Source organism: Hemicordylus capensis, chromosome 1 (assembly GCF_027244095.1).
Source record: "Hemicordylus capensis ecotype Gifberg chromosome 1, rHemCap1.1.pri, whole genome shotgun sequence".
NCBI classification, from domain to species: domain Eukaryota; kingdom Metazoa; phylum Chordata; class Lepidosauria; order Squamata; family Cordylidae; genus Hemicordylus; species Hemicordylus capensis.
The window spans coordinates 187213273-187238240 of record NC_069657.1 but is presented as its reverse complement, the minus strand read 5'-3'; the positions used below and the strand labels follow the sequence as shown (position 1 = coordinate 187238240).

Genomic DNA, 24968 nt, shown 5'->3' with positions numbered 1-24968 from the left:
GCGTACACCCACTGAAAAACATGCCTTTGCCATAACGTGTATAGTGCCGGGGTTGTTTAGTCACTGGGAGATGACAATGCCTTCTTGTGGTTCAATCTCTAATTGTGTAGATTTTTAAGGAATTCATCTGACGTTAAAATAATTAAAAGGCAATGTAAAAGAAAAGGTGCTTGAAAGGACTTCCCTTGTAATACCGGTTTTAACAATCCAACGGGAAAAAATCTGCAGAGTAACAACCCGAGTCCATGAAGGTTTCCTGGGAAGCGAGTCCCTTTTTTCCGGCGGGGTCTACCCCAAAGTAAATACGGACAAGACCTTACTCATTTCCTCCAACTAGACATTATTCGGCCCCATTTGCCTGGGACCATTTCTGCACCTGTCTTCCTTCTTGTGAGAGCTTTCTTGCACACGATACTGTCTTCCGGAAGCAGCATCCAGCACCAGCAGCCGGAGAGGAAAAACCGCACCGCAGAGGGCGAGGGAGGGGCAGCGCCGAGGCTGGACTGGCGCCCGCTAGCCGGGCCAGCCCCTGGGGTCGGTGACATCACCAGGCTCGCGAACCCCAGCCCGCCTCTGCAACCCGTCTTCTGTGGCTGGTGGCGGTCACGTGAGCCGACCTGTCAGGCGCTTGCTTTGATTGCTTCCTCTTCCCACCCACCCACCCACCGGGCGGCGAGAACCTGTCACGTGACTTGCACCAGCCGTGCGTTGGTTGCATTTTGACTCCGCGGAAGCGTCTCGCGCGTAGACCAGAAGACCGAAGGTACAGCGCAGCCGCAAGCAGAGGTAGGAATGCATATAGACCCTTACTCGTCCCCACCACAAACTTGACGGGGGAAGACCTCCTCAGGCGCCGCCCCTTGAGCACGAGCCTCAGGACGGCGGCTCGCGCTCAGAGCAAGGGGGTGGGCGGAGCCTCCTCGCCTCGGAGGGGCTCGATGAGCTCAGCTGAGAGGGCGTCGGTAGCGCTAGCGTGCCCCCGCCCTTCGCCCCCTTGTTAGCAGGCTTTGCGGCCAGGCTGGAGGCGCCGTGGGGGGCCCTGCGCTTGCTACGCGATCGCGGCGTCTCTCTGTGCATCATCAGTGTCATAATTGCCCCTTATAATATTATGCTGAATAAAGTGGATGATAAATTGGATAGCTGTGCTCCTGAAAAAATAAATAAATCATAGTTTTTGCTCAGTCTGGTTGCAAACAGATGTAACGTTCGGTCGCGTAAAAGATTCAGATCAGGAGATTATCAGCGCGATCCGATGCTGGTTTACTCGGAAGCAGCTCCTGCTAATTTCGAGGGACTCACTCCGTAGAAGAGTTTGCATGGAATAGCGGTTTGAATCGTAGGATGTTAATCACGCTAAAAAGAAATTGCTAAATTACTAGTTCGGATTATGCCGCACTCTGATCTCGCCCACCATGCCAAGATAGTGGTCAGAATGCACTTTCCCCTCTGTTGGGCTGGCATGCTGCTCTGCACGTATCTGAAAAACCCTTCATTGTAAAATTTAAATACGACTTTAAAGCATTTGTTAAATAATGTTAGTGGGGGTGGTTTGCCTCAAGCCTGAACTTGAGTGCCCGGCAGACAGACAGCAAGGAAGGAAACAACCAGGCAGAGTGGCCATCGCTGGCTGCCTTTTACCCGCCACAGTTCTCTGCAGACCCTTTGCCCAGCACAGACCAGCCTTTGCCTGCTTAGTAATGGAGGTATGATGTGAATTCCTTTTTGTGGTGTCCCACCCCCCACCTCCTGCCATATATAAGGATCTCTTTGCCATAGGGCTTTGATATTTTGGGGGGAGAGACTGAGAAGTCTCTGAATATTTGAAACAGACTGGAAAATTTGCTGGCTTAAAAAAAAAACCCTATCTAAAAAGTCCTATAAGTGGCTTGTTTCATGGCAGAAAATTACAAAAACTTCTGGAACAAACAATATTTTATTTATTCATTCATTTATAAATGCACTTATGTTCAAGTTGTTTTGCAGCCCAGAAGGTCTGAGTGAGAACTGTGAAGCATGTGTGGTGCTTTTATTTTATTTTTCTTTAGAAATGCCAAGCTGGTTGGGCATGTCCAAAAACCTCACTCACACTATTTACACTGTATGTCATCAGTCAGTATGATTCTGTAATGATATGAAATGTTAAGGAGGCCCTGCACATGCTGATTTGCCCCCCAGCCCCGCACCCCACTAGGGATGATCCTGCTTCTGAGCACCTGCCGAGAGTGGTTTTTATCTCAGTACAGTGAGAGACCACAACCAGCCCCACTTCCACATTGGGGAGCAGGGAGAATGACTTTTAGGACAGACTAGGGCATAACTTCAGGAACTCCTTGAGCCCCGGCATGTCTCATCTATCTTAACATTTTACCAAGAAGAGGCAGATTCCTCATTCTCCCCCCACCATCTTTTTCTCCTGGGGAATGGTGCTAATTCTTGCTCTCTTCTCTTTTTCACTCCACCTGTCTTACTTGCTTCAGTGGGACTTACTGGTCTCCTAAAGGAGCAAAATATGCTGGGAGCACAAATTGGTTTGCTTTACATCCCTGAGCATGTGCAATCCTATATGCACTTACCAGGGAAGGATCTCAGACAGTTGAATGCAATGGAGTTTGTTTTTAAGTAGACATGCTTTCCTTGCTAGTCCTAAGTCCTTTAGGTTTCAATGAAATGTACTTCCAGCTAAATGTGGTTAGATTTGCTGCTTGAGGCTGCAATTCTCCACACACTTACCTGGGACTTTTACACACAGCAGGCTTTACTGCGAGTTTACTGGGAGGCTTTACTGTGAAATTGAAGTTGTCCCAAAGAACCAATGCGAAATAGCAGATTTTTTTAAAACTCTGGATATACTGTAAATCAGGCTACTCTCTAACAAGCAGTGAAAAACCTGAATTGTGTGTGAACTGCTCCCCAATAACTCGCAGGGACTTCAGGGTAAATCTGGCCAACATGTGAATGCAGCACCTCCATTCCAGAGGAGATGTGTATTAAAAGGGCTTTAAAAGCCTCATGTGAAAAACCTCCTGGAATCAAACTTTACTGAATTTGTTCAGAATTCTGAGAAAACATACATAGGCTCACACTGCATGGTTGACAGTCTCCTTTGCTAATCTGCAGCGAGGGGCCCATTTTAGTAATTAGTGTTTCTAGGCATTAAAAGTAGCACAAATATATAGTATTCAATGTATATCACTATATATTGTGAAGTGTGTGTGTGTGTGTGTGTGTATTCAGTGAAATGTATTTCCAGGCAGCATACTTATTTTGAAATATCAGACTTAAATCCTTAGGGGCCTGCGGTTTGCAGAAGCCCTGGACTTTGAGGAGGGGCATTTTAAAATCTCGTCTCTGGGCCTAATCCAACCTTGCTATGCCCCTGCTGTGCCAGATACAGTACCAACACAAAAATTATGGCAGTTATGTCCACATGTAGAGTTGAGAGCAAGGCCTGTTATCTGCAAAAAGCATGTGTGTAGTTTTAATCATTTTGATAAGATTCACATGGTCACTTTTAACAAAATACCAATGGTAGTAAAAAAAAAAAAAAAGAAAGTAAATTACTTCAGAAGAAAACAAGACAAATTCTAGCAGCTTGGAGAATCCATTTACTATCACAAATGGAGAAAAATGAAATGTCTTGTTTTCTGCTACTATTTATTATATCACTAGAGCTAGAATTATAATTTTTCAAAATTTGTTAAGTTCTTTACAATCATTACTGTGTATTTGCTGTTACAATATCCCTGTGCATATTCACTACTGTGTCTTACCTGTTTTGTTTTGGATTATGAGCCCCTTGGGGTGGGGATGATTTGTTATAAAGTGACATGTACATAGATGATGCTATATACATAAATCCCACTTCTTCAAGTGTGAGAATTACAATAAACCTCATTTTCACTGTCTGATACCACATCAGACTGCAAGCAAGGACTCACATGGCTGGATGTTTCTTCATACAAAAAAAACCTAGTAAGAACTAATCTACCTACTTTCTTTTCACTGTTCCTACAAATGGACTAAATTTGATCCACATTGGACACAGGGGGCATGGTATGGCTCCCGAACGGAGCTGTGTGGCTCCGTTCAGGAGTTGGAGTCCGGCCGGTGCTACGTTTGCAGTGTGGTACCCTTTATTTACTCTAAGTCCTCTAGCACTGCAAGGCCCAAAAACAAGGTAGCCCCAGGAAAACGGACACAGACACCAGCTGGTTTTAGTCAATCAATGATTCATGTTTATTATAGTCAGTTAAACAGCAAGCTAGCTCCTAATTCTCTCTCACACCACACACACACACACACACACACACACACTCATACTCACCAGCCCCACTCCAAAGATAATCAGTCTTTGAAAGGGGTGTTGGAAGAAGCGTGGAGGCCTCACTCTGGGTGGTGGTGCTTCTCAGGGGTCTTCTGGTTTCCTGCCTGACTTATAAAGGGATGTTTCCACTCCGGTTGGTACATCTGCAGTCCACTTCCATTTCCGTGATCACAAGACTTACTCATCTTATCTTTTTGTTCTATTCCCAGTTCTTTCTCCTTTACAATGTCTTTGGCAGTTCTCCCTGGTTTTCACCGATTCTTCAGGCCTTTGGCGTCTTTCCCAACATTGTTTGTGTTCAAGAGAGAGAGTGGGGCTGGGGCACACCTGATGTTGCTCACTCATGCCTTCTTCCATACATACTGTTTGCACTTACTACCTAAGTTTCTTAATTTGTCAAGATCACATGGCTCATAGGGTTACAGAAATGAGCTATTACAAATTAGTATATTGTTTCTTATCTCTAGATCATTATAACCTTGCGATTCAGCCAAGTATATCACTGTTACAAATTAATATATTGTTTCTTATTTCTGGATCTTTATAAACTTGCGAGTTAGCCAAGTATGCATCACTACTATCACAAAGCTAGCATAATTCTACAGCAGTGCCAGCCATTTAACTCCCAAAGGGGCAATGTGTCCCGTTCGGGAGCTAGACTTGGGCTGGGGCTGTGTTCACAGCGCAGCCAGGAGCGGCTCTTCCTTGCCTTAAAGGCAGGGAAGAGCCGCTCCTGTGCACGCTGTGAATGCAGCGGCCATTTAACTCCCGAACAGGGGTCGCGCACCAGTACCCCCACGTCTAACAGCAGACGTGGGGTGTGTGTTGGGGCCTCCAGGTGCGGCCCCTGATTGGGCATGGCCCGGGTTCTTTGAACCTGTTTGCCCAATAGTGGCTCTGCCCCTGGTTAGGCAGTTCACAATTTAGCCCACTTTACACCTCAAACGTTCATGCGTCTGCCATCTTGAATTGGGGTGGATGACATCATCACAAACTAGTCTAGGCATTGCAAAGTTGATGGCGGGTGGAGGGGACAGGGACACACACATGGAATGCCAGGTGATCTTATAAGTCTACTGGAAAGTAGGCTTTAGAAAAAAAAGATTCCTGGCAGTTAGAAACCTAGCATGTCAGGGAGAAGGCAAGATTCCCTACTCCCTAACATGTTAATTTTCTGTGTGTAGGGATTTTGTGGGGGCACATGGAAGAGCATTCAGTTCCATGAACCTCCACCTACAATCTGAAGTACAATTTATGTAGATCTCAGTTGGAGCCCAACAGATATGCATATGTGGCCCAGTTGTCATATAACAAGGGGTGGTAGACGCGACTCCTTGCATGAAAACAAGTGCATGGAGGAAAGGAGAAAAACCAGTCTTGCTTATTTCACTGTGCTCCACTGCTTTAAGCTTTTTCTGCAGTAGAGATGTATTTGTTTCTTGATGCTTATGTTAGATTAAGTCTATCAATAGTGAAAATGTGGAAGTAAACAGAAAAGGCAGGAACAACTGTATGCTGTTTGTAAAATAATTTTGTAGGAGAAATCTCAGAAGCATTGCTATTATCGTTGCCGTGTTTTAAAATGTCAGTGTACATGTTTACATCTTATTTTTATTTCAGCATGCAATTTAGGATAATCTCCATACAAAATAAACATGTTTACTGAAGCCATATTTCCCAAAAATTGTTAGACCAGGCTTTCTTTCCCTTGCTGTCTTTGGGGGGCTAGAGGGGGTGTCCTTGATTGCCATCCCCTGTGACATTGCAGAGGATTCTGGGAATCACTCTCCATTTGTTTAAGGAGCTGGCCATGGAAGAAGTCACACAAGAGCTCAGGCTTGCACAGATGTTGCTCCTGGCATGGTTGGCACCCCTTGAACTGCACTTCTCCAGGCAGCTGCCTACTCTGCCTGTACCGTCTAGTCAGCGCTGTGATCAGATGGCATGAATTGCTTCCATACGTATTTGTGTCTTTTGTTCATCCTTTAGGTTTATCCTTTTATACTTAGAATTATATGCTAGAAATGTGTTTTTGCAAATAGATATTTGGTGCTGGTGATAGTGGCTGACATCCTGACTAATGAAGCAAGTGTAGAGACTGCAGGGAAGCACCAGGATCCCTTGCACAATTCCCCCAGTCCTGCTGTGCACAGGCTGTTGCACAAGAGGCATTAGAGTCTAGAGCGCTCCCCGCAGTGATGCATTTCCAGTCTGGCAGAGCCCTACTCCAGACTGTAATGGCTCTTGTGCAACACACGCGTACGGGGTGTGTGGGGGAATTGCAGAAGGGCTCCCTCCTTGTGCACAAATTTTGTTAGGAAGTCAGCGAGTGTTCCCTTGTGACTGCAGTGGCTCCATTGGAAAATATAATTTAGGCTGGATCTAAATTATTTATCTAATTAACATATTTTTATACTGCCCAAAACCTGCATCTCTGGGCAGTGTACAATACAAAAGAATACAAATTAAACAAAACCAAAAATTTAAAAACTAATAAAACACTAAATCTAATTAAAAGCCTGGGTGAACAAATATGTCTTTGGTGCCCTTTTAAAAGTTGCCAGAGATGGGGAGGCTCTTATTTCAGCAGGAAGTGTGTTCCAAAGCCTTGGGGCAGCAATGGAGGAGGCCCATCCCTGAGTAGCCCCCAGATGAGACGGTGGCAAATGCAGACGGACCTCTCCAGATGATCTCAACAGGCGATGGGGCTCATGGCAAATTCCGTAACATTTAGTCACATGTTAAGGATTTCTTGACCGCTATGAAAGGCAAATTCTTTTTTAAAAGTGATCCTCAGAATCTCAAAACATCCCTTCATGGCCCAGATAGATTTTTCCAGCATCTGGCTATACCATATCTTGTTTTAACTTAGATTGCTTATTTCTTCTTCTACTTATAAGAGCATAGTCTTGTTGCAGTTAGTGGCAAAAATATACAGACATATTCCCTGTGTTATAAACATCTAGCTTTCAAAAGTGCATATTGTACTGTACATACAAACAAAGTTCCGTAACATTTATTAAAGAAGTCCCCAACGTACAAACACCAACCTGCATGTACAAACAAGTTGTCACTCTTGGGAACTATATGCGTTCTGAATTATGAACATCTGACTTTCAAAGTTCTTGAACACAATTCATATGTAAGCTGGGGAACAATTAATAAAGGGGTGCTGATTACAGTTTACTTTATTATTAAATAATGAAATAATCTAGACATTTGTGGATTATTACAGCTTTTCTTTCTTTATCGCAGATAACTTTATATGAGCATATGAAATGGTGAAATTGGTTTGCACTTTAACACATCACAGTGATGATGTTAACTACTGTGCCTTCTCCTCTTCCTACCTGGCTACATGTTCTTTGGACAAAACGATCCGTCTGTATTCTTTAAGCAGTTTTGAGGAGCTTCCTTACTCACCGCTAAAAGGCCACACTTATGCTGTCCACTGCTGCTGCTTCTCCTCTTCAGGACACATTTTAGCTTCATGTTCTACAGATGGCAACACAGTTTTGTGGAATACTCAAAATGGATTGAAACTGGCAGTGCTGGAGCACCCCTGTAGAAGCCCTGTACGAATCTGTCGATTCTCCCCTGATTCTACGTATCTGGTTTCAGGAGCAGCAGATGGAAGTGTAAATCTTTGGAATGTTCAGTCCTTAAAAGTATATCGGTGAGTACCAGGTCTGAATAACTAGAAATATGCTTCTAGGGCTGACATCCTCACTAACAGTACAACCGTGCACCAGCAGGAAGTGTCTCCACAGTGGGGCACTTCTTGAATTCCACAGAACTGATTGTGTGGGGGTCAGGCAATTTTAGCTGATCTTACCTTCCCCTGGAAGTGTCCTGCACAGCCCTCCGGGACATACTTTGGCATGCTGCAAGGCACTTCTGAGGGAAGGAGAAATCAGCAAAAATTGCCCCCCCCCCATCAGCTGTGCATAGATCCAGATATGGTCTGCTGTGGGGACTCTTCTCAGCACACAGCAGCATGGTGAGTGGGGATGTCAACCTGAATCTGAAAGCTATCATATATGCTTTTATCTTTATATGATACTTATTACCTTGAAAGTAGCTACTAAGCCTTCTTTTAGAGGAGTAAAGATCAAATAACTCCCATTGCTGCTGGTAATAAAAATGGTAAGGTCTTGATACTTAGTGAACTGAAGATTCAATTATTACAGTACAGTATGAATCATTTGTTCTGGACCTTTTCAAAATAATTCCTTTTGTAATGGTTTTTTTCCTTTTAACAGTGATGTGAAACATTTTGCTGTGTTTGCTGTTTGTACATATGTCAGTTCTTAAAACATTAAAGTTGACACGGGAACATTTTGGAATTCTTTGTGGGACACTGTTGCTGCAGCGGTTACCAAAGCTAGTGCCTGAAAAAGATTTTAAATACCTAGGTGTTAGTATCCGATTGCTTATTTATTTACTTACTTTAAACTATTTCTGCTCTCTGCTTCTCTGAAGTTTCAGAGTCTAGTGAACAAAACAATAATACCATCATCAAATCAATCAAAACTAATAAATCAGAAGGCAGATTAGAAGCCATAATAACAGAATAATAATAATTAGTGGTAATGAAATTTGTTAGATGCCCCATAAAAATTGTTTTATGGGCGGCTTACATTATAATAATGCACAGATAATCACAGAGATATTTAGTGTTGTAACTTGTTTATCAGTCCTCAAGAAAAGAAGGTTTTCTGACAGATATAGTTTTACTTTAAACCAGGAGTGTCAAACTGCAGCCTCCTAGCTGTTTTTGGACTACAGCTCCCATCATTTGCTGCCACAGTGGCTAATAGCCAGGGAGGATGGGAGGCCAACATTTGCAGGAGGGCCAGTTTGACACCCCTGCTTTAAGCTGCTATTAAGACTAACAAGAAAAGCCAACAATGAGTCTCATAAAATAGGATTGTTCTAGAAATTCTGTATTTGAATAGAAAATTCAAGTGGGTAACATTTAAACTTTAGTCTTATTTCATTATGCATTCAAAATTAACTCCCCCTCCCATGATCATATGATTTATATCGTTTTTATAATCAATACCTGCAGCAGGTATATAGAAACAGACTATTCTTACATTATTTTTCTATATTTTGATGGCTCAATGCCAGTGACTAACATTCTCACTAACCATATGGAGGTACTGTGTGCAAAGCCTCATTTAATAGGCCTACTGAGTGGGTGGGGTGTGTGATTTTCACCCATCTCTCCTTCTCCCAAAAACACTCTTTAACGCCCATAAATGTGACCCTGAAGGTCACACAGACCACAGGGACATATTTGTGCCTGTAAAGGAGCGTTTCTGAAGGAAGGAGAGATTGGCAAAAATGGCTTCCCGTGGCCGTGCAGTGAGATTCTGCACTACTAAATGCTGCAGAAGCACTTTACATGAGGAGCTTCCACATGCTTGAAAGAGGATGTTGACCAATGTTTTTGCCTTGTATGCTATTAAATGTTCTCCTTCAGAACTGATTTAATTTTTCACCATCCTACTTTATCAGACTTGTACTGTTTTCAGGGTATTTCACTTCCAGAGTGCATCCCTTTTTTCTCACCTTTTAGATCTGGCAGTGTTAAAGATGGCTCTTTGGTGGCCTGTGCCTTCGCTCCTAATGGAAGCTTCTTTGTGACTGGGTCGTCATGTGGAGATTTAACAGTTTGGGATGACAAAATGAGGTGCTTACATAATGAAAAGGCTCATGATCTTGGAGTCACCTGCTGTGACTTTTCTGCACAGCCGCTTTCTGGTTAGTTAACTTACTATTTAAATAATTCCTTTGCATACTTTTTAATCTCCCGCTCTACCTCTTATCCATATCCTTTTGTCATCGGCGCCTGTGGCAGGTGAACAGAAACAGACGGTTCTTGATAGTTCAGAGTTTTTTCAGTTGCTCTTCTGCTAAGCATGATTGTGGAGAAAGAAGTCTATGAAGTTAAATAGATGATTGGCATATCTGTAAAACAAGGCAATTTGTACTGTGTGAAGTAAGCCCAAATTCTGTGATAAGAATACTAAGAAATTACAATTGTATGCCATTTTTCTCATTGTACTCGTGTTGAACACTGACTGCCAGTTCAGACATAATGTGGAGCAAGAATTAAATTCTGGCTTTGTGCACCATCCCCAAACCTCAGGAGCTTGTGTGTGCTCCTCCAGCCCTTTTCATGTGCGGCTTGGAAAAATTTCACTTCTGATTCTAGTTAAGAGCAATCTAGCCAAGATGACTTGTTACATCTGGACCAAGCGATCCTGGCCGGTTCTAGACTGAGTTCCAAAATAAGCCAAGATCTGAACCTGACATACAGTCCAAGAATCAAAAACACCATTTGTCCATTCCTCCCACATGAGGAGAAGGTGAGCACCTACTCCTAAACCTTGGGGATGTCACACAGAACTAAGATTTAATCCTGACTCTGTAGGATGCATTGTTATGTCTGAAATGGACCATTGTCTAGCTCTTTAAAAGCAATCCAAATGAGGAGAAACATTTTGAATAAGATTTTAAATACGGCACTGTCAAGAAATTGGCCTGCGATTCACTGGTGGATCAGTCTACCTTCTGCCCACTTTTGTGCTAATGGATGCTTATCAGGGAACTATTTTTCAAGCCGCAGCTAAATTGGAAAATGAAGTAAAGAATGTGTATAATCATGAGCAACTTCAAACTGCACTGTGAAAAATGCTTATGCAACTTCCTTTCGCATGAAGCACTTGTGTGTTGCTGCTTTAGTTAATTCCTTCTTTCCTGGTTAAATAAAAATGTGATGCGAGATTACCCCTGCTTCAACCTTCATCTTTCTCCACACTGAAGAGAAAATAACTAGTTTCTACATCTTTCTTTCCCCTTAAGTTTATATCTCCCTCAAGGTGAATTCCTTAATTTCCCTTCTGGTTTGATCCTTGAAAGTGCCATAGTTTTAGATGCTTCACTGGTTTCTACTTGAATATTCCCTCTACTGCTATGTGAAAATGGTTGGATTTACATTAACAGTTTATCAGGGAATCACACACAGGAATTGCCTTTACTATAATAGATATCCTGTTTTAGATCATGTTAAAGTGGTGGTAAATTTCTGCAAAAGAACCACTTATTTCCAGGAACTTAGACAAAACTGCCTGTATGAACACTTGCTTCTTAACTACACTGAGTATGACAGCAGAGTAATATGCTCTCACGCACACAGTCTCCAGTAGTGGGAAGAAAGTCTTCAGCTAGGAAGCTGGTTGTCTTATGAGGCAGTGTTCCCTGATTTCACCCCTTCAGTGTTGGAGCACATAGTCCTATCAGCAGAGGATAGGAGTGGATATGTTGTTCCCATTCTTCAGTTATTGGACCTGTAGCCAGTGACTTGGTTCATAACCTACTTATATGTCCTGCAAAGCCATAGTTTATTGTAACAATCATGAGCCTCGGGTTTGCATGCTCTCTCTTTCCTTTGCATGTGGGAGTCTTCTGCCTGCATTGGTGATTTAGAACAAACTAAGTTTTGTCATTACACCTGAAACCCAACTAATCTCAGCTTGTTCCTAACACAGTTTGCAAACAAGCCAGGATATGAAACTGTAACTCAATCCCTAGTTTGTAATCCTGGTTTGGAGAGCAAGTGCAAACCATAGATTACTAGTTCAGATGTAATAGCAAATGATGGTTAATTGCAAATCAGAAAAGAGCTAATTAAGTGAAGCATGCAATGTAAAGAGGCAGGGGAAGGAGATGAGCATGTAAGCCCAAGGCTGTCATGTAATGCCAAACCATGGCTTGGCATTACATGTGACTGTCAAGATCAAACTGCCCCCACCCCCGCCCATGAGCATGGGGCAGTAGCATAGCCTTTCTACATAGGATGTTTCACCACTGATGATGATTCTGGTGTGTGATGCAAAATGTAAACCATTCCACAGTGAAATAATTTGTTTCCTGAATGGAACATCCTGCCTAATTAGTTCTCATTGGAATTTTGTTCCACTGAATGAAGCAATTTCCTCTGCACTAATACTTCAGCTTTATTTTGTACCACCTATATAATTTGGCATCCCCATTGGTTGACAGTGGTGACCAAAGTATCTAACTATTTTGCTCTTTGAGACACGTATGAGTAGCAGAAACTGTCTGGAGCTTTCCAAATACAGGTTCTGTATTCTGTAATGACAGCAAGGTTATCCTGTCTAAAGAGGTCCCCCCCTTCATTTTTCTTGTTCATGTAAAACATTGGTATTGCCAATGGCATGTTGTCATTTACTAACTTACTAAATTTGATTATTACTGAAATGCTAAAAAGAGTCATTAAAAAAAAACCAACAGAATCAGTCTTTATGGTCATGATTCAGAATAATGTGAAAGGGTTTTTTTAAATTATTCTTTTCAAATTGATAATTTTCATATTTTCTTTACATTTAGTTGTTATGCAGAACATTGACTCATCTTTTCCCAGGAGAGAGAGAGAGATTATTTGCTTTAAAATACTGATTAATATTTAGTAATTCTATTAAATAATCATTGTTATGTTTCAATTTTTTATTCCAAAACATGTGGTGTTCAGCTGATTTATGATTTCTGTTGTAGCTTAGGATCCCTACATAATAATCTTCACTGCTTTTTTATTGTCAGCAACAATCTCCTGGTGGATCTCCATTTTATATTGATATGGATTTCATGTTGCTTTTTCTGAGTCTGCATCTATTTTTTTTAATGCATACAGCCATTATAGGTTTTCTCCTTTTGATTCTGACAGTGATGCATTCACTATCGATGTTTTATTTTCTTTTGGGAAAACTACTAAAAGCTATTCTTTTTCTGTCCTGCCAGCTATATCCAATAATCTCCTTTCCCTGTGGTTGTTTACTAATTGGCTTCTTAGAATAGAATGTGCTTTATAAATAACTCATTTTTCACTTTATAAGAAGTGTTTGTGGTTCACTAGCAAAACTCTGGGTTTTTCTGGTCAAACATCCTGAGGGGGAAATTTCAGTAACAAAGAAAGGGTTGGTGTGTTTTGTTTTTTACATTTTATATCTCGCTTTTCCTCCAAGGAGCCCAGGGTGGTGTACTACATACTTAGGTTTCTCGTCACAACAACCCTGTGAAGTAGTTTAGGCTGAGAGAGAAGTGACTGGCCCAGTCACCCAGCTAGTATCATGGCTGAATGAGGATTTGAACTCGGGTCTCCCCGGTCCTAGTTCAGCACTCACTACACTACGCTGGCTGGTTGCAAATTAATTCCAGAGATGACAAGTAAAATCTACAGAAATCGAGCCAGTCACAGCAGAATGAAAAATGTACATAATGTGTCCTAAATGTCCCATGTTTAGCTGTTTTCTAATTTATGGCGGGGCACTTTCTTTGGGGGGGCGGGGGGCGGGGACTGCCGTAGTGCAATCTACATGCATTTTTAAATTTGTCTAAAGAACCTCCCTCCAAGTTGCAACTATATGCAAGCATATGAGACACTTTCTGACAGAGCTGGAATTTCTCATACTGGAAGTGCTACTGCTACGGTATTGCTATGGCTCTGATATCTTTCCAGGAAGCCCCCTCTAGTCTCTCCTAACTGACTTCAGTGCTCTATGAGCAATTTGTATTGGCTTCTATGATTTCACATTCCTAGAGACCAATGCCATGTTTTCTCTCCCCCTCTCCCCCCCCCCCCCCTCTCTCAACTGCTTAGCTGTTGGAATCAGGTGGTATATAATTTAAATAAATAATGCAAATGCTAAGGTCCTCAGTATGATACATGCAAATGCTATATGCAAATGCTACAGACCTAAGCTTGGATTCAAGTCCTGCTAGAATGAGTCAGACTTTATTCTGAGTACCCATGGTTAGTGTTGGGGTGAAAGATGCTGGTGGCAATTTTCATTGCCACACAAGTTTTTTTGGATAGTACGTTTGTGTGCCATTAATTGTGTGGGAGTGGTTTTTCGTATGAGAGGAGCTCTAGAAAATAAAGCTGAGCCCAGGTATCACTCACCAATAACCTGAATTGTGCTTAGCAAAGGCACCCCCTTGTGGCTTGCCTGTATCTCCATGCAGTTGCTGCATCCCATCTTCACATCGTACTCCTCCCATCACCTTTTATTTTTATATTTTTGTATTTATATCTATGTAAAGATATAAAGGGGGAGAGTAACTGGCCCTATCCACCCCCAGCACAGTACTTCCAGTGACTGTTGCTGGTGTGTGTCCTATGTTTCTTTTTAGAATGTGAGCCCTTTGGGGACAGGGAGCCATCTTATTTGCTTTATTTCTCTTTGTAAACCACCCTGAGCCATTTTTGGAAGGGCAGTATAGAAAACGAATTATTATTATTATTATTATTATTATTATTATTATTATTAAATTGCTTTGGGAGCTTTTGTTTAAAAGCGGTATATAAATATTTGTCATAGTCATATCACACAGGCTTTTATGAGAGCATGTCCTTATGCTAGTTCAGACCTTAGAAACAGACCTTAGTGATGGCAAACAGACCTAGTTCAGACTTTAGTGATGAGAAATGTATACAGAAGACCTTGGGGAAGATTTTGATGGGTAGCTGGAAAACAAGAGGGGGGAAAGCCAGGAGGTGACATATGCCCGAGAAGGTGCACAGGGTGTGTGGAACTGATGGATGTGATGGGTGGCTGTGTCTTATATTTTATGCACACTGCATGAGAGAAATCATTTTAAATGTACCAAATATATAAAGGATTGCTAATGGTACTCAAACTACTGAACAAGTAGACATGAATTACTAAACATAAGGTTCTTTTGTGTGTTTTTCTGATGTATTTCAAAATATTTTTGTCTTAATCAGGGGATAAGCAAGATGTTAAATATTTCGAGATGGCATCTTCTGGTCAGGATAGCTTAATTAAGATATGGCTTGTTTCATTCGCTGATCCCATAGGTATGTATCTTGAAAAACGTTCTTCCCTTAGTCTTCATGATGCTTTGCTTTTTGCAAATGGCTTCTGCTCTAACTGTAGTAAACATTTCAGTCATGTCAGGCCTGGCCCAAAGCCAGACTGAGGCCAGAGACAGTGAAGGAGCCACTGCCCCCATTCCCATGTGGAGCATGCCAAGAGCAATTCTCCCCGGACACTTTCTTTTCCCCTGGTGGGCAGAGTGCCCTGGGGGGCAGCTTTTCCTCACACCCACAACCAGCCCTCAGCACTTGCCTTTCCCATCGCCTTTGCCTCCCCAACCTTCGACTTTTCTTTACTCTTTCCAACCGCGGATGCCAGCCTTTCCCTTCTTCTTCCTTTCACTCTCTCCTTCTCCTTTCTCCCGCCCACTTACAAGTGTTCTTTCCTTCCCTTCATTCTTTATCCCTCCATGCCAGCCTGTCCCTTCTTTCTCCCTCCAGCCCTTGACCTTTTGTTTTTCTTTCTCCTCCAACACTCAACTTTTTCCTTCTCCTCTGTGTTGGGATATGCAACAGCTGCTGCTTAGCTGGCTGTATAGTTTGCATGTAATCTGCTTTACAGCCAGAGGAGGCACTATAGTTTCTTCTGTATTGGTTGGGCTATCTATGAGTTTCTGTTCTCCTTCCAGTTCCTGTTTGTTCCTGTTCCTTTGTGTATGAGCCAGCCCGTTTGGTACTGACCTCTTAGCGCCTTTGTCTCACAAGTAAAGTTATCTTAAAAACCTTTCATTGGTGTTTGCTCTGTACTCCACACAGACAGAACATACTCTGCAGCGTTCAGAGCAACAGAGTGCACTGGGGAGCCATTTTTCTCCACCCCATGACTTTTTCTTTGTCCTTCTAACCCCACTCCAACCTTTCCATTCTTCTCCATTTTGTTATCTCGTGGGGTGGGGTGGCCATTGCCATTGCTCAGGCTCCTCTGGTCGTTGCTACCAATATGGAGAAAATATTATGGGGAAATTGGTGGGAGCAGTTGGAAGAGCCTGTGCTGAGGTGGCGGCGACAGCACTCCCCTGCTGCCTCATCCAACCCACCCCTGAGGCAGTGACCTCATTGGAGGGCTGCCCCAAATCAGAGGAGAAGCTATTCTGTGCAGATGAAAGCAAGCAAGAAGGGAAGTAGGCGGTGCTACCAGCCTAATATGAAACAATCAGAATTGACCTGTATGAATAATGAGGACTAAACTTACTAATAAAATAGTCTAGATGTTGTACTAGGTACAATGCTTTATTGGTAAACATACTAGTTCACTTTAAGATGTACTTTCTGTTTTTTCCATATTCTGTTTTTTATTATTATTATTATTATTATTATTATTATTATTATTATTATTATTTAATTAATAAAATTAACAATCAATTTTATTTGATAGCTGCCCCATAACAAATTGTTCTGGATGTAAGTGGTATTTCTTTGGTTGTGGAAGATACGCTCACTCCTTCTCTCTGTGTCCTCCCGCAACTCGGAGGCATTCTGATAGCAACAGGAGGAACCTACCATTTCTTTTTGGGGCTCAGAGGTTATTAGTTAGTGACAAATCGCCATTTTAGTTTGCTGCTAACGTTTTCCCTGCGGTGGTGTATCCAGAGTGTTACAAGAGTACACATGAATGCTGCCCTGTTGGTTCTTCTCTCCCTCTTCATAGGGCTGTTGGGGGTTTCTTTGGGATAAATGGAGAGAGGAGAAATCTGTCATCAGAGCTGAACAAAGGGCTGCCTTTCTGCAGTAAAAAGTTGGGAGAAATCATATTGCCTAGTTGCCCCTTTTCTTGTATTATTTTCCTAGTACATGCAATCAGCCAAATACCAAAGATCTGCACATTTGAGAAAGAATGAAGCCAAGCTGGTGGTTGTCAAGCTGTTATAATTTTATTCAGTTTCTTATATGACAACAGATATGCAAAGTAACATAAGTGTTTTTTTAATTTGGCAGACTTATCATTTGATAAAGGCCTTTTTATTAATAATATATTCTTTCTGAAAAATGTATAGGCCTTGAACTGAAATGTAAGTGCACATTGAATGGACATACTGCCCCAGTTTTGGCTTGTGCTTTTTCCTGTGATGGGCGAACATTAGTCTCTGGGTAAGAGTCTTCTTTGCTTCAACTTCATGATAGTTTGCTCTGTTTACTTGGGCACTTGGTTTTCTCTGTTTTTATAGAGAGCCAGCATAGCATAATGGTTAGAGTGTTGGACTAGGACTGGGAAGAGCCAAGTTCGAATTCCTATTCAACCCTGAAACTCACTGGGTGACTCTTCTCTCAGCCTAACCTATGGGATATAAATGTAAAAATTAATAAATAAATGAAAATAGCAATAAAGGTGCTCCTTTTAATGAACTTAAATTTGTTTGGAATTAGTAAAGATAGACTTTATGTTTAATGGCAATGTATTTTGACTTGCTACAGTATCACATTACATTAACAGCGGAGGCTGCATAGAGTCCTTCCAAACAGTGGCTGATCTCCTGACAAATAAAACACGCATGTAAGGAGGGTCTGTGGGGATGCCCAGTCCAGTGTGCACACTGTTTCACCAGAGAGCTAATCTTCCCAAGCACTGCTTGCATGCCAGAAGCACTTTGCAAGGTCAGAAACATGTCCCTGACCTTCAGGGATGCATTTCCAAATGCTTCTGGAGCATGAGTAGTGCTGCTGGGAAGTATTTGCCCTGTGGCTCCACAAGGCCCTGGGGGAGCTGCATAAGGGCTCTGAGTGCGCACACACTCCCTTAGTCAGGGTCATCAGCCAGTTCCCTTACTTCTTAGTCTATCCTAAACTCAATACTTTTTAGTTCAATACTTTTTGGTCTGTCCTAAAATTGAAACGTGACCTTTTCTCTGTGTGGCATTATATTACCACCGCAGCCCCGCCCACAATGGGCCAGTTCCTAATGCTTTTTGCAATGTGTGTACAGCGAAAATGCTTGTGAAATTCTCTCTTTTCCTAGAGCCAGATTTTGCAGCTTGAAGGAGAGAAGCAGGAGAGAATGTAGGAGAGCAGTGTGTTTTACACGGCTTTCCAAGTGGGTTCTTCATAGCACAGATCCATGCATACCTCTGTGCAACAGTAGCACAATTCCTTCTGCATATGTAAATTGCTTTTGGCTGATCTTTCAAAATCTTGGGCATTTTGTCCCTCTCCTGATTAAGTGAGGAGCAGGTCAGAGCTATGCAGAATCCAAGGTCACGGGTCAAAGTGGGTAGGTAGAAAGTGTTCAGGAAACAGAACTACACCTTGAGCAGAAGGAACTGGAACTATTGAACAAGGTTTTACTGATTTTTGTTTTGTTTAAATTCTCAGTTCCATCCATGAACAACATTCAGAGCTGCTTATGCATTGGCTAGTGTAGCTCCTATCCTGCCAGCATGCTTTCCCCATCCTCTTGAACTGTCAAAGCAGGCTGGGCTCCATAGTGTGAGGTGAATAAATGACTCACTTTGGACGATCATTTAAAGACAATGGTTTAGGTGATCATGAATGAGCTGTGGCAAACCTTGGGCTTGTGCACATCCCTGCCCTCTCCTCCCTCTCCTCTAGGGATGTGTATGGAACTGGTTCTGTGCACATCTCTCCTCTCCTCTTCTCAGTGCATGATTTGATACTCTGATGCACACTGATGCTTTGGAATGTTGGGAAGTTGGGTTAGAACAAAAATTCCCTGAGTCTGGACATAAGGTATATAAACCTTATAAGGCATCCATAAGTGTGGTTTATTCAAAAGTGAACGCAAATGCTTTTGCTCTCCAGTCCACCTAGCATGCACTGAAGAAGAAGAGAGGAAATTAGGAGCACATAAGCAAAAGGTTCATTCATAATAACATGAACCATGCTTGAGTACCCAGAATGTTGGGGGCAATATGCTAAATCATTGTAAACCGCTTAGAGAGCTCCGGCTATAGAGCGGTATATAAATGTAAGTGCTATTGCTATTGCTATTGCTAGATGTTCATCTGAAGCAGGCCAGTGCCTGATGCTGATCTCTGGATCATGGTCTCTAACACTAGCACCCTGAGTTCTGCTATAATCACTGCTAGTATCTCCAGTTGGTTACAGCTGTATGCTCTGTTTGAGACTGTGCTTCATCCCTGCTGCAAGGTATGTGTTGCCATAGTCCTGCCATGTCATTCCCCTTTGAATTTATTTCTTATCAGGTCTGTGGACAAAACTGTGATGCTTTTTGCAACCGTAAGTATTTAACAATTTAATATGCGAATGGTTCTTGGGCTATCTAAGCCACCTAATGGCGCAGTGGGGAAATGACTTGAATAGCAAGCCAGAGGATGCCGGTATGTTTCCCAGACTAGACTATGGGAAACACCTCTATCGGGCAGCAGCGATATAGGAAGATGCTGAAAGGTGTCATCTCATATTGCGCGGGAGGAGGCAAAGGTAAACCCCTACCAAAGACAACCACAGGGCTCTGTGGTCGCCAGGAGTCAACACCGACTCGACAGCACACTTTACTTTTCTAGGGCTATCTAACAATGAAGGAACTGAACCATTTTCCAATGCAAGCAGTGCAGAGCTACATGGCTCTGCCCACATTTTTCTTGCATTAGGATGTTGGCTTTACTCTAGAAGCCAAAACAGGACAAAGGGTAGGGCTGCTGATATCTTTATGAAGAATGTTGAGGCGTGAAACTAAGCAACTGTTGCAACAGAAGGTTTAGAGTATGCAAATAGCTCTTTGTCTTGTTTTATGTGTTATGGTTAACATAAGAGCAGAGCTGGGGAAAGGAGGAGCCTCACAAGTGTGTTAGGCCAGAGTGTGGGTGGGTGGGCAAGAAGAGGATACCTAGACTAATCTAAGCAGTCTCTTTCCCCTGCTTCTCCCATGCTGGTCGGTGTTTGACACAGAGCACCTTCAGCCTGTGTGTTCCTAAACAGCTGTATAGGTAGGCCGTTTCTCTTTTGTGTTATCCCACCAGAATAGATTCACACACACGATGCTGGGATTGGACCACATTCATTGAATTTCTTCTTGCTTTCAAGGACCCTTCCTGACTACCCGAAATTGCAAATTGATAAGGAATATGGAAAACAGTCTTCTTAATCTCATAAATATGACGATTGATCATTATAAATTTTGTAATTACAAGGTGTATGTTTTATAACACTTTGCCTTCTACAAAATACTGTAGTCCATTTAATAAGACAGGGAAACTAGCCTACTAATTTTCCATGTGATGGAATACAATGTCCATCTAATAATATGAGTATGTTAGTTTGAGATATATTTTAACAGTAAATGGGTATCTGTATTAGCTGCAGCAAAAATAAGAGAGTCTTGTTTTTGTTAAAGGCCAACAGAGAGCCCACTTTGTCAGAAGCTTGAAGTGGCCATCTAAGTTTGGATAGGTATTTTGGGGACCAAATCTTCCAAATTGTTCTGAAAATACTGCTTAAACTACTTTTTTCCCCCTCAAAGGAAGAAAATCCTCATAAGTTTCTTATTCATGTAGTGGAAATGAAAATACCAAAATATGTTTGTGAAGGGTAACATCTAGTGGCCAGTTATGCTAACCACTGGATTTTTTTTGTCTGCTTCTTAATTTGGAGATTGCAGCTGAATTCTAGTTGTGTTTCAGTTATTGTTTTGTTTTCACAAATGCAATATAATTCTCAGGGATGCAGACAAAGCTTGAGGAGCAGCTCCTCACTTAAAATATTTTGGGAAAGAGAAGATACACTTCTGGAGTAGAGAAGAATATGTAATGGGCATTGAAGATATGGGTGATCAGGTTTGGTGGCCGGGGGTGGGGGGTGGAATTCAGTAAAATGAGGCAGAGAACTCAAATGCTTGTGGGGTGTGTGCTTTGCACCCCTGATAATTCTAAATAGTTTGTCTACTAAGGAAAACATAATTGTTAATATATTAAGTGATTGGTTCATCTGAAATGTTCTGTGCCACAGTACTACAAATGTAAGATGCATTTTATTTCTGTGAATGAATTTCATTGAGGGTCATCTGTGTATCTATCTATCCTATTTATATGCCACCTGGTATGTATCTCTAGGTGATGTACACAATTTAAAACAACAAATATAAAACAGAGTAAAAACAATTAAAATAATTTAACAGAATATAAAAGTTTAAACATAGGATAAAAACAATAAAAAGTTTTAAAATTAATTTCAGTTAAAAGCCTGAGAAAGCAGGTGTGTCTTGAAGGCCTTCTTGAAAGCAATCAGAGATGGGGTTGCTCTTATTTTGACAGGGAGCATATTCCAAAGCCCCGGGGCAACCACAGAGAAGGCCAGGTCCTGAGTTCCCACCAAATGAGCTGGTGGCAACCATAACTGGACCTCCCCAGATGGTCTTAATATCGTGTTTCCCCAAAAATAAGACAGTGTCTTATATTAATTTTAGCCCCCAAAAATGCACTAGGGCAATTAGCGGTACATCAGAAATTACTGCTAGGTCTTACTTTCGGGGTAGGTCTTACTTTCGGGGAAACAGGGTAGGCAGCATAGTTCATGACAAAGAAGGTGCTCTCTTAAGTACCCTGGACTCAAGCCGTTGAGAGCTTTATAGGTAATAACCAGCACTTTGTATTTTGCTTAGAAACATATCGGCAGCCAGTGCCATCCTTTTAAAATTGGTGTTATATGGTCCCTTCGGGTTGTCTGAGAGACCAGTCTGGTTGCCGCATTCTGTGCTAACTGTAGTTTCCAAACTACATAGAAAAGCAGCCTCACTTAGAATGCATTACAGTTGTCGAGCCTAGAGGTTACCAGCATATGCACCACTGTTGTAAGGTCATTTACCTCCAGAAATGGGCGTAGCTGACATATCAGCTGAAGCTGATAATGAGCGCTTCTGACCACTTCCTCAACCTGAGAAACCAGAGAGTGTTTTGGACCCAGGAGTACCCCTAAGCTATGTATCTTTCAGGGGAGTGTAACCCCATCCAGAACAGGCAAATTGAAACTATTTCTTGGGTCCCAATCCCCCACAGTCAGTACCTCTGTCTTATTTGCATTCAACTTCTCTTTGTTATCCCTCATCCAGCCCATTACTTCCTGGCGTTTAGGGAAGTTAAGCCATTTCCTGATGAGGTCGATATGGAGAAATAGATTTGGGTGGCACCATTTATAGCACAGGGTGGCAGAAAATAGATCAGCATCTGCTGATAGTGTTCTCTTTTGCCAGAGAAAAGAGGTAATTGATTCAACTTCAGCTTTAGGCAAATAGTTTGATTTCTGTGCTGCTTAGTGACACATTTCTGTAACTGGAGTAGTAAAATACCTTCCTGACATCTGTACTCTTTTGACTGAAACTTCCATTGGAAATTTAGATTATTGATTGAAAGTTGGGGTTTTGGTTGCTCTAATAAAAATAATATTTGTTGTTGTTGGCAGAACACTGGAAACATCCTACACATTTTGACTCAGCATACCAGGTTTGTTATTAGCATATCTTTTCATAATATAAGCCAAGAGGAACATTTGATGTGGGATATGTATTCACCATGTTGCTTTTATTTCTAGATATGTTACAACTTGTGCCTTTGCACCAGATATGCCATTATTTGCTACAGGTTCAATGGATAAGTGTGTGAACATCTGGCAATTTGAATCAGAGCAACTTTTCACAGGTTGGTACAGTCGTCTCATCATTTATAGCTTAGCAGTTGCCCCAAGAAACTTTACATGACCATTTGTTAAACTTATTGGCATAAGGTACAATCTGTAGAACAGCACCTTCTGTCTGAAGCTGCCTTCCACTGTTCGGTGAATGGTCCATCTAGCCCAGGGCTGCTCAACTTCGGCCCTCCTGCAGATGTTGGCCTACAGTTCCCATAATCCCTGGCTATTGGTCACTGTGGCTGGGGATTGTCGGAGTTGTAGTTCAAAAGCAGCTGGGGGGCCTAAGTGGAGCAGGTGTGATCCTAATATGTTCTACTCTGAAAGGTAGTGGCTCTGAAGTCCACAGGCACATCTTTCCCATGATCTTATAGTCCAAGGCATGAGAACAGCATGGATTGTTAAGAGCAGAAGATGTCATTTGCCTTTTAATTAGTGCACAATATGTCAAGGAAGTGCATGTTTTAGATAGCACTTTCTGAAGTTTGCTACTAAAAAAATAGGAAGAGCTATACTGAGAGCAACCTTCAAAAGCTTGGGCAATATTTCAACTTTCCTCTAAGACATATGTTCTTAGGCAACATTTTCCATTTAATCTCCTCTGAGGAAATGCTCTAATGGAGGAACCAAAGTTATCTGTCGAGAACTGGTCAGAAGAAGACGTTTCAGCGTGGCTCTGCAAACATGGATTAGAAGAGCTAGTGGAGATTTTCAGAAAGAACAACATTGATGGTGGTGAATTGCTGAGCCTCACAAAAGAGAGTTTGGCTGGTGATTTGAAAATTGGTAAGAATAAATATTTGATAGAACTTTAGATTTGTTGATGTTGGGCATTCTCTTTACGACCTGTTCAGATAGGCTGTTAAAATTCTTTGGAGCTATGACAATACATGTGGCCACATGGGGCTAGTTTGGAAAACTGAATGATGATTTCCTATTGGAACGCAGGGGTGGCTCTGCCTTGAGGTGAAGTTAGAGAACAGTTCCATGCACAGAATGTGCCATGGGGCAGCAAGTGCTGACGCCCCACTCCCCAGCCACAAATGTCATCCCACCTGCCTGCTACTGCCACCTTTTCTTTCTCTCCACAGCCCCTGTTCTTTTCCCTTTCTTCTCCACTTGATGACCCTGCCTCACTGGCTCCATTCACTACTCCAGAGCCTGGCATTGACACCACCCCCTTCACCCTCACTTTCCGGGATGCTCTCTGCCCTTCACCCTGTTGCACTGCTGCTTCCTATTACAGGCCAAGCACTGGCATCCAGCTTCATTGGCTGGCCCGTCTGTTTGTCTTTCCTGCTGTTTCAGCACCTCCGTTTCAGTTTCAAAGGGAAGTTCTCCAGACTGGTCGCTCTGGAGTATACCTTTCTTTGTAGCATGTGGCTTGTTTTACTTAAGAACATAAGAACAGCCCTGCTGGATCAGGCCCAAGGCCCATCTAGTCCAGCATCCTGTTTCACACAGTGGCCCACCGGATGCCGCTGGAAGCCACAGGCAAGAGTCGAGGGCATGCCCTCTCTCCTGCTGTTGCTCCCCTGAAACTGGTACTCAGAGGCATCCTGCCTTTGAAGCTGGAGGGGGCCTATAGCCCTCCAACTAGTAGCCGTTGATAGACCTCTCCTCCATGAAGTTATCTAAACCCCTCTTAAAGCCATCCAGGTTGTTAGCTGTCACCACACCTTGTGGCAGAGAATTCCACAAGTGGATTATGCGTTGTGTGAAAAAGTACCTCTGTTTGTTGGTCCTAAATTTCCTGGCAATCAATTTCATGGGATGACCCCTAGTTCTAGTGTTATGTGAGAGGGAGAAGAATTTCTCTCTATCCACTTTCTCCACACCATGCATGATTTTGTAGACCTCTATCATGTCTCCCTGCAGTCGTCTTTTTTCTAAACTAAAAACTAAAAAGCCCTAGGTGTTATAGTCTTGTCTCATAAGAAAAGTGCTCTAGGCCTCTGATCATCTTGGTTGCCTCTTCTGCACCTTTTCCAGTTCTACAATACCCTTTTTAAGATATGTGACCAGAATTGTACACAGTACTCCAGGTGTGGCTGAACTGGCTGCCGGTTTGTTTCCGGGTCCAATTCAAGGTGCTGGTTTTGACCTTTAAAGCCCTAAACGGTT

General features: G+C 42.3%; 1 protein-coding gene across 1 annotated transcript in view; it reads left to right on the top strand.

The window, feature by feature from the left end:
* Positions 1–646: 646 nt before the first annotated feature.
* Positions 647–24968, top strand: part of WDSUB1 (WD repeat, sterile alpha motif and U-box domain containing 1) — a 37403-nt gene continuing 13081 nt past the window's right edge. The window contains exons 1-9 of the mRNA XM_053284935.1: positions 647–786; positions 7580–8000; positions 9909–10093; positions 15141–15233; positions 17246–17339; positions 19409–19442; positions 22620–22660; positions 22749–22855; positions 23451–23630. Coding sequence (XP_053140910.1) covers positions 7603–8000; positions 9909–10093; positions 15141–15233; positions 17246–17339; positions 19409–19442; positions 22620–22660; positions 22749–22855; positions 23451–23630 — 1132 coding nt within the window. The 5' untranslated portion in view covers positions 647–786; positions 7580–7602. The remainder of the gene's footprint in view (positions 787–7579; positions 8001–9908; positions 10094–15140; positions 15234–17245; positions 17340–19408; positions 19443–22619; positions 22661–22748; positions 22856–23450; positions 23631–24968) is intronic.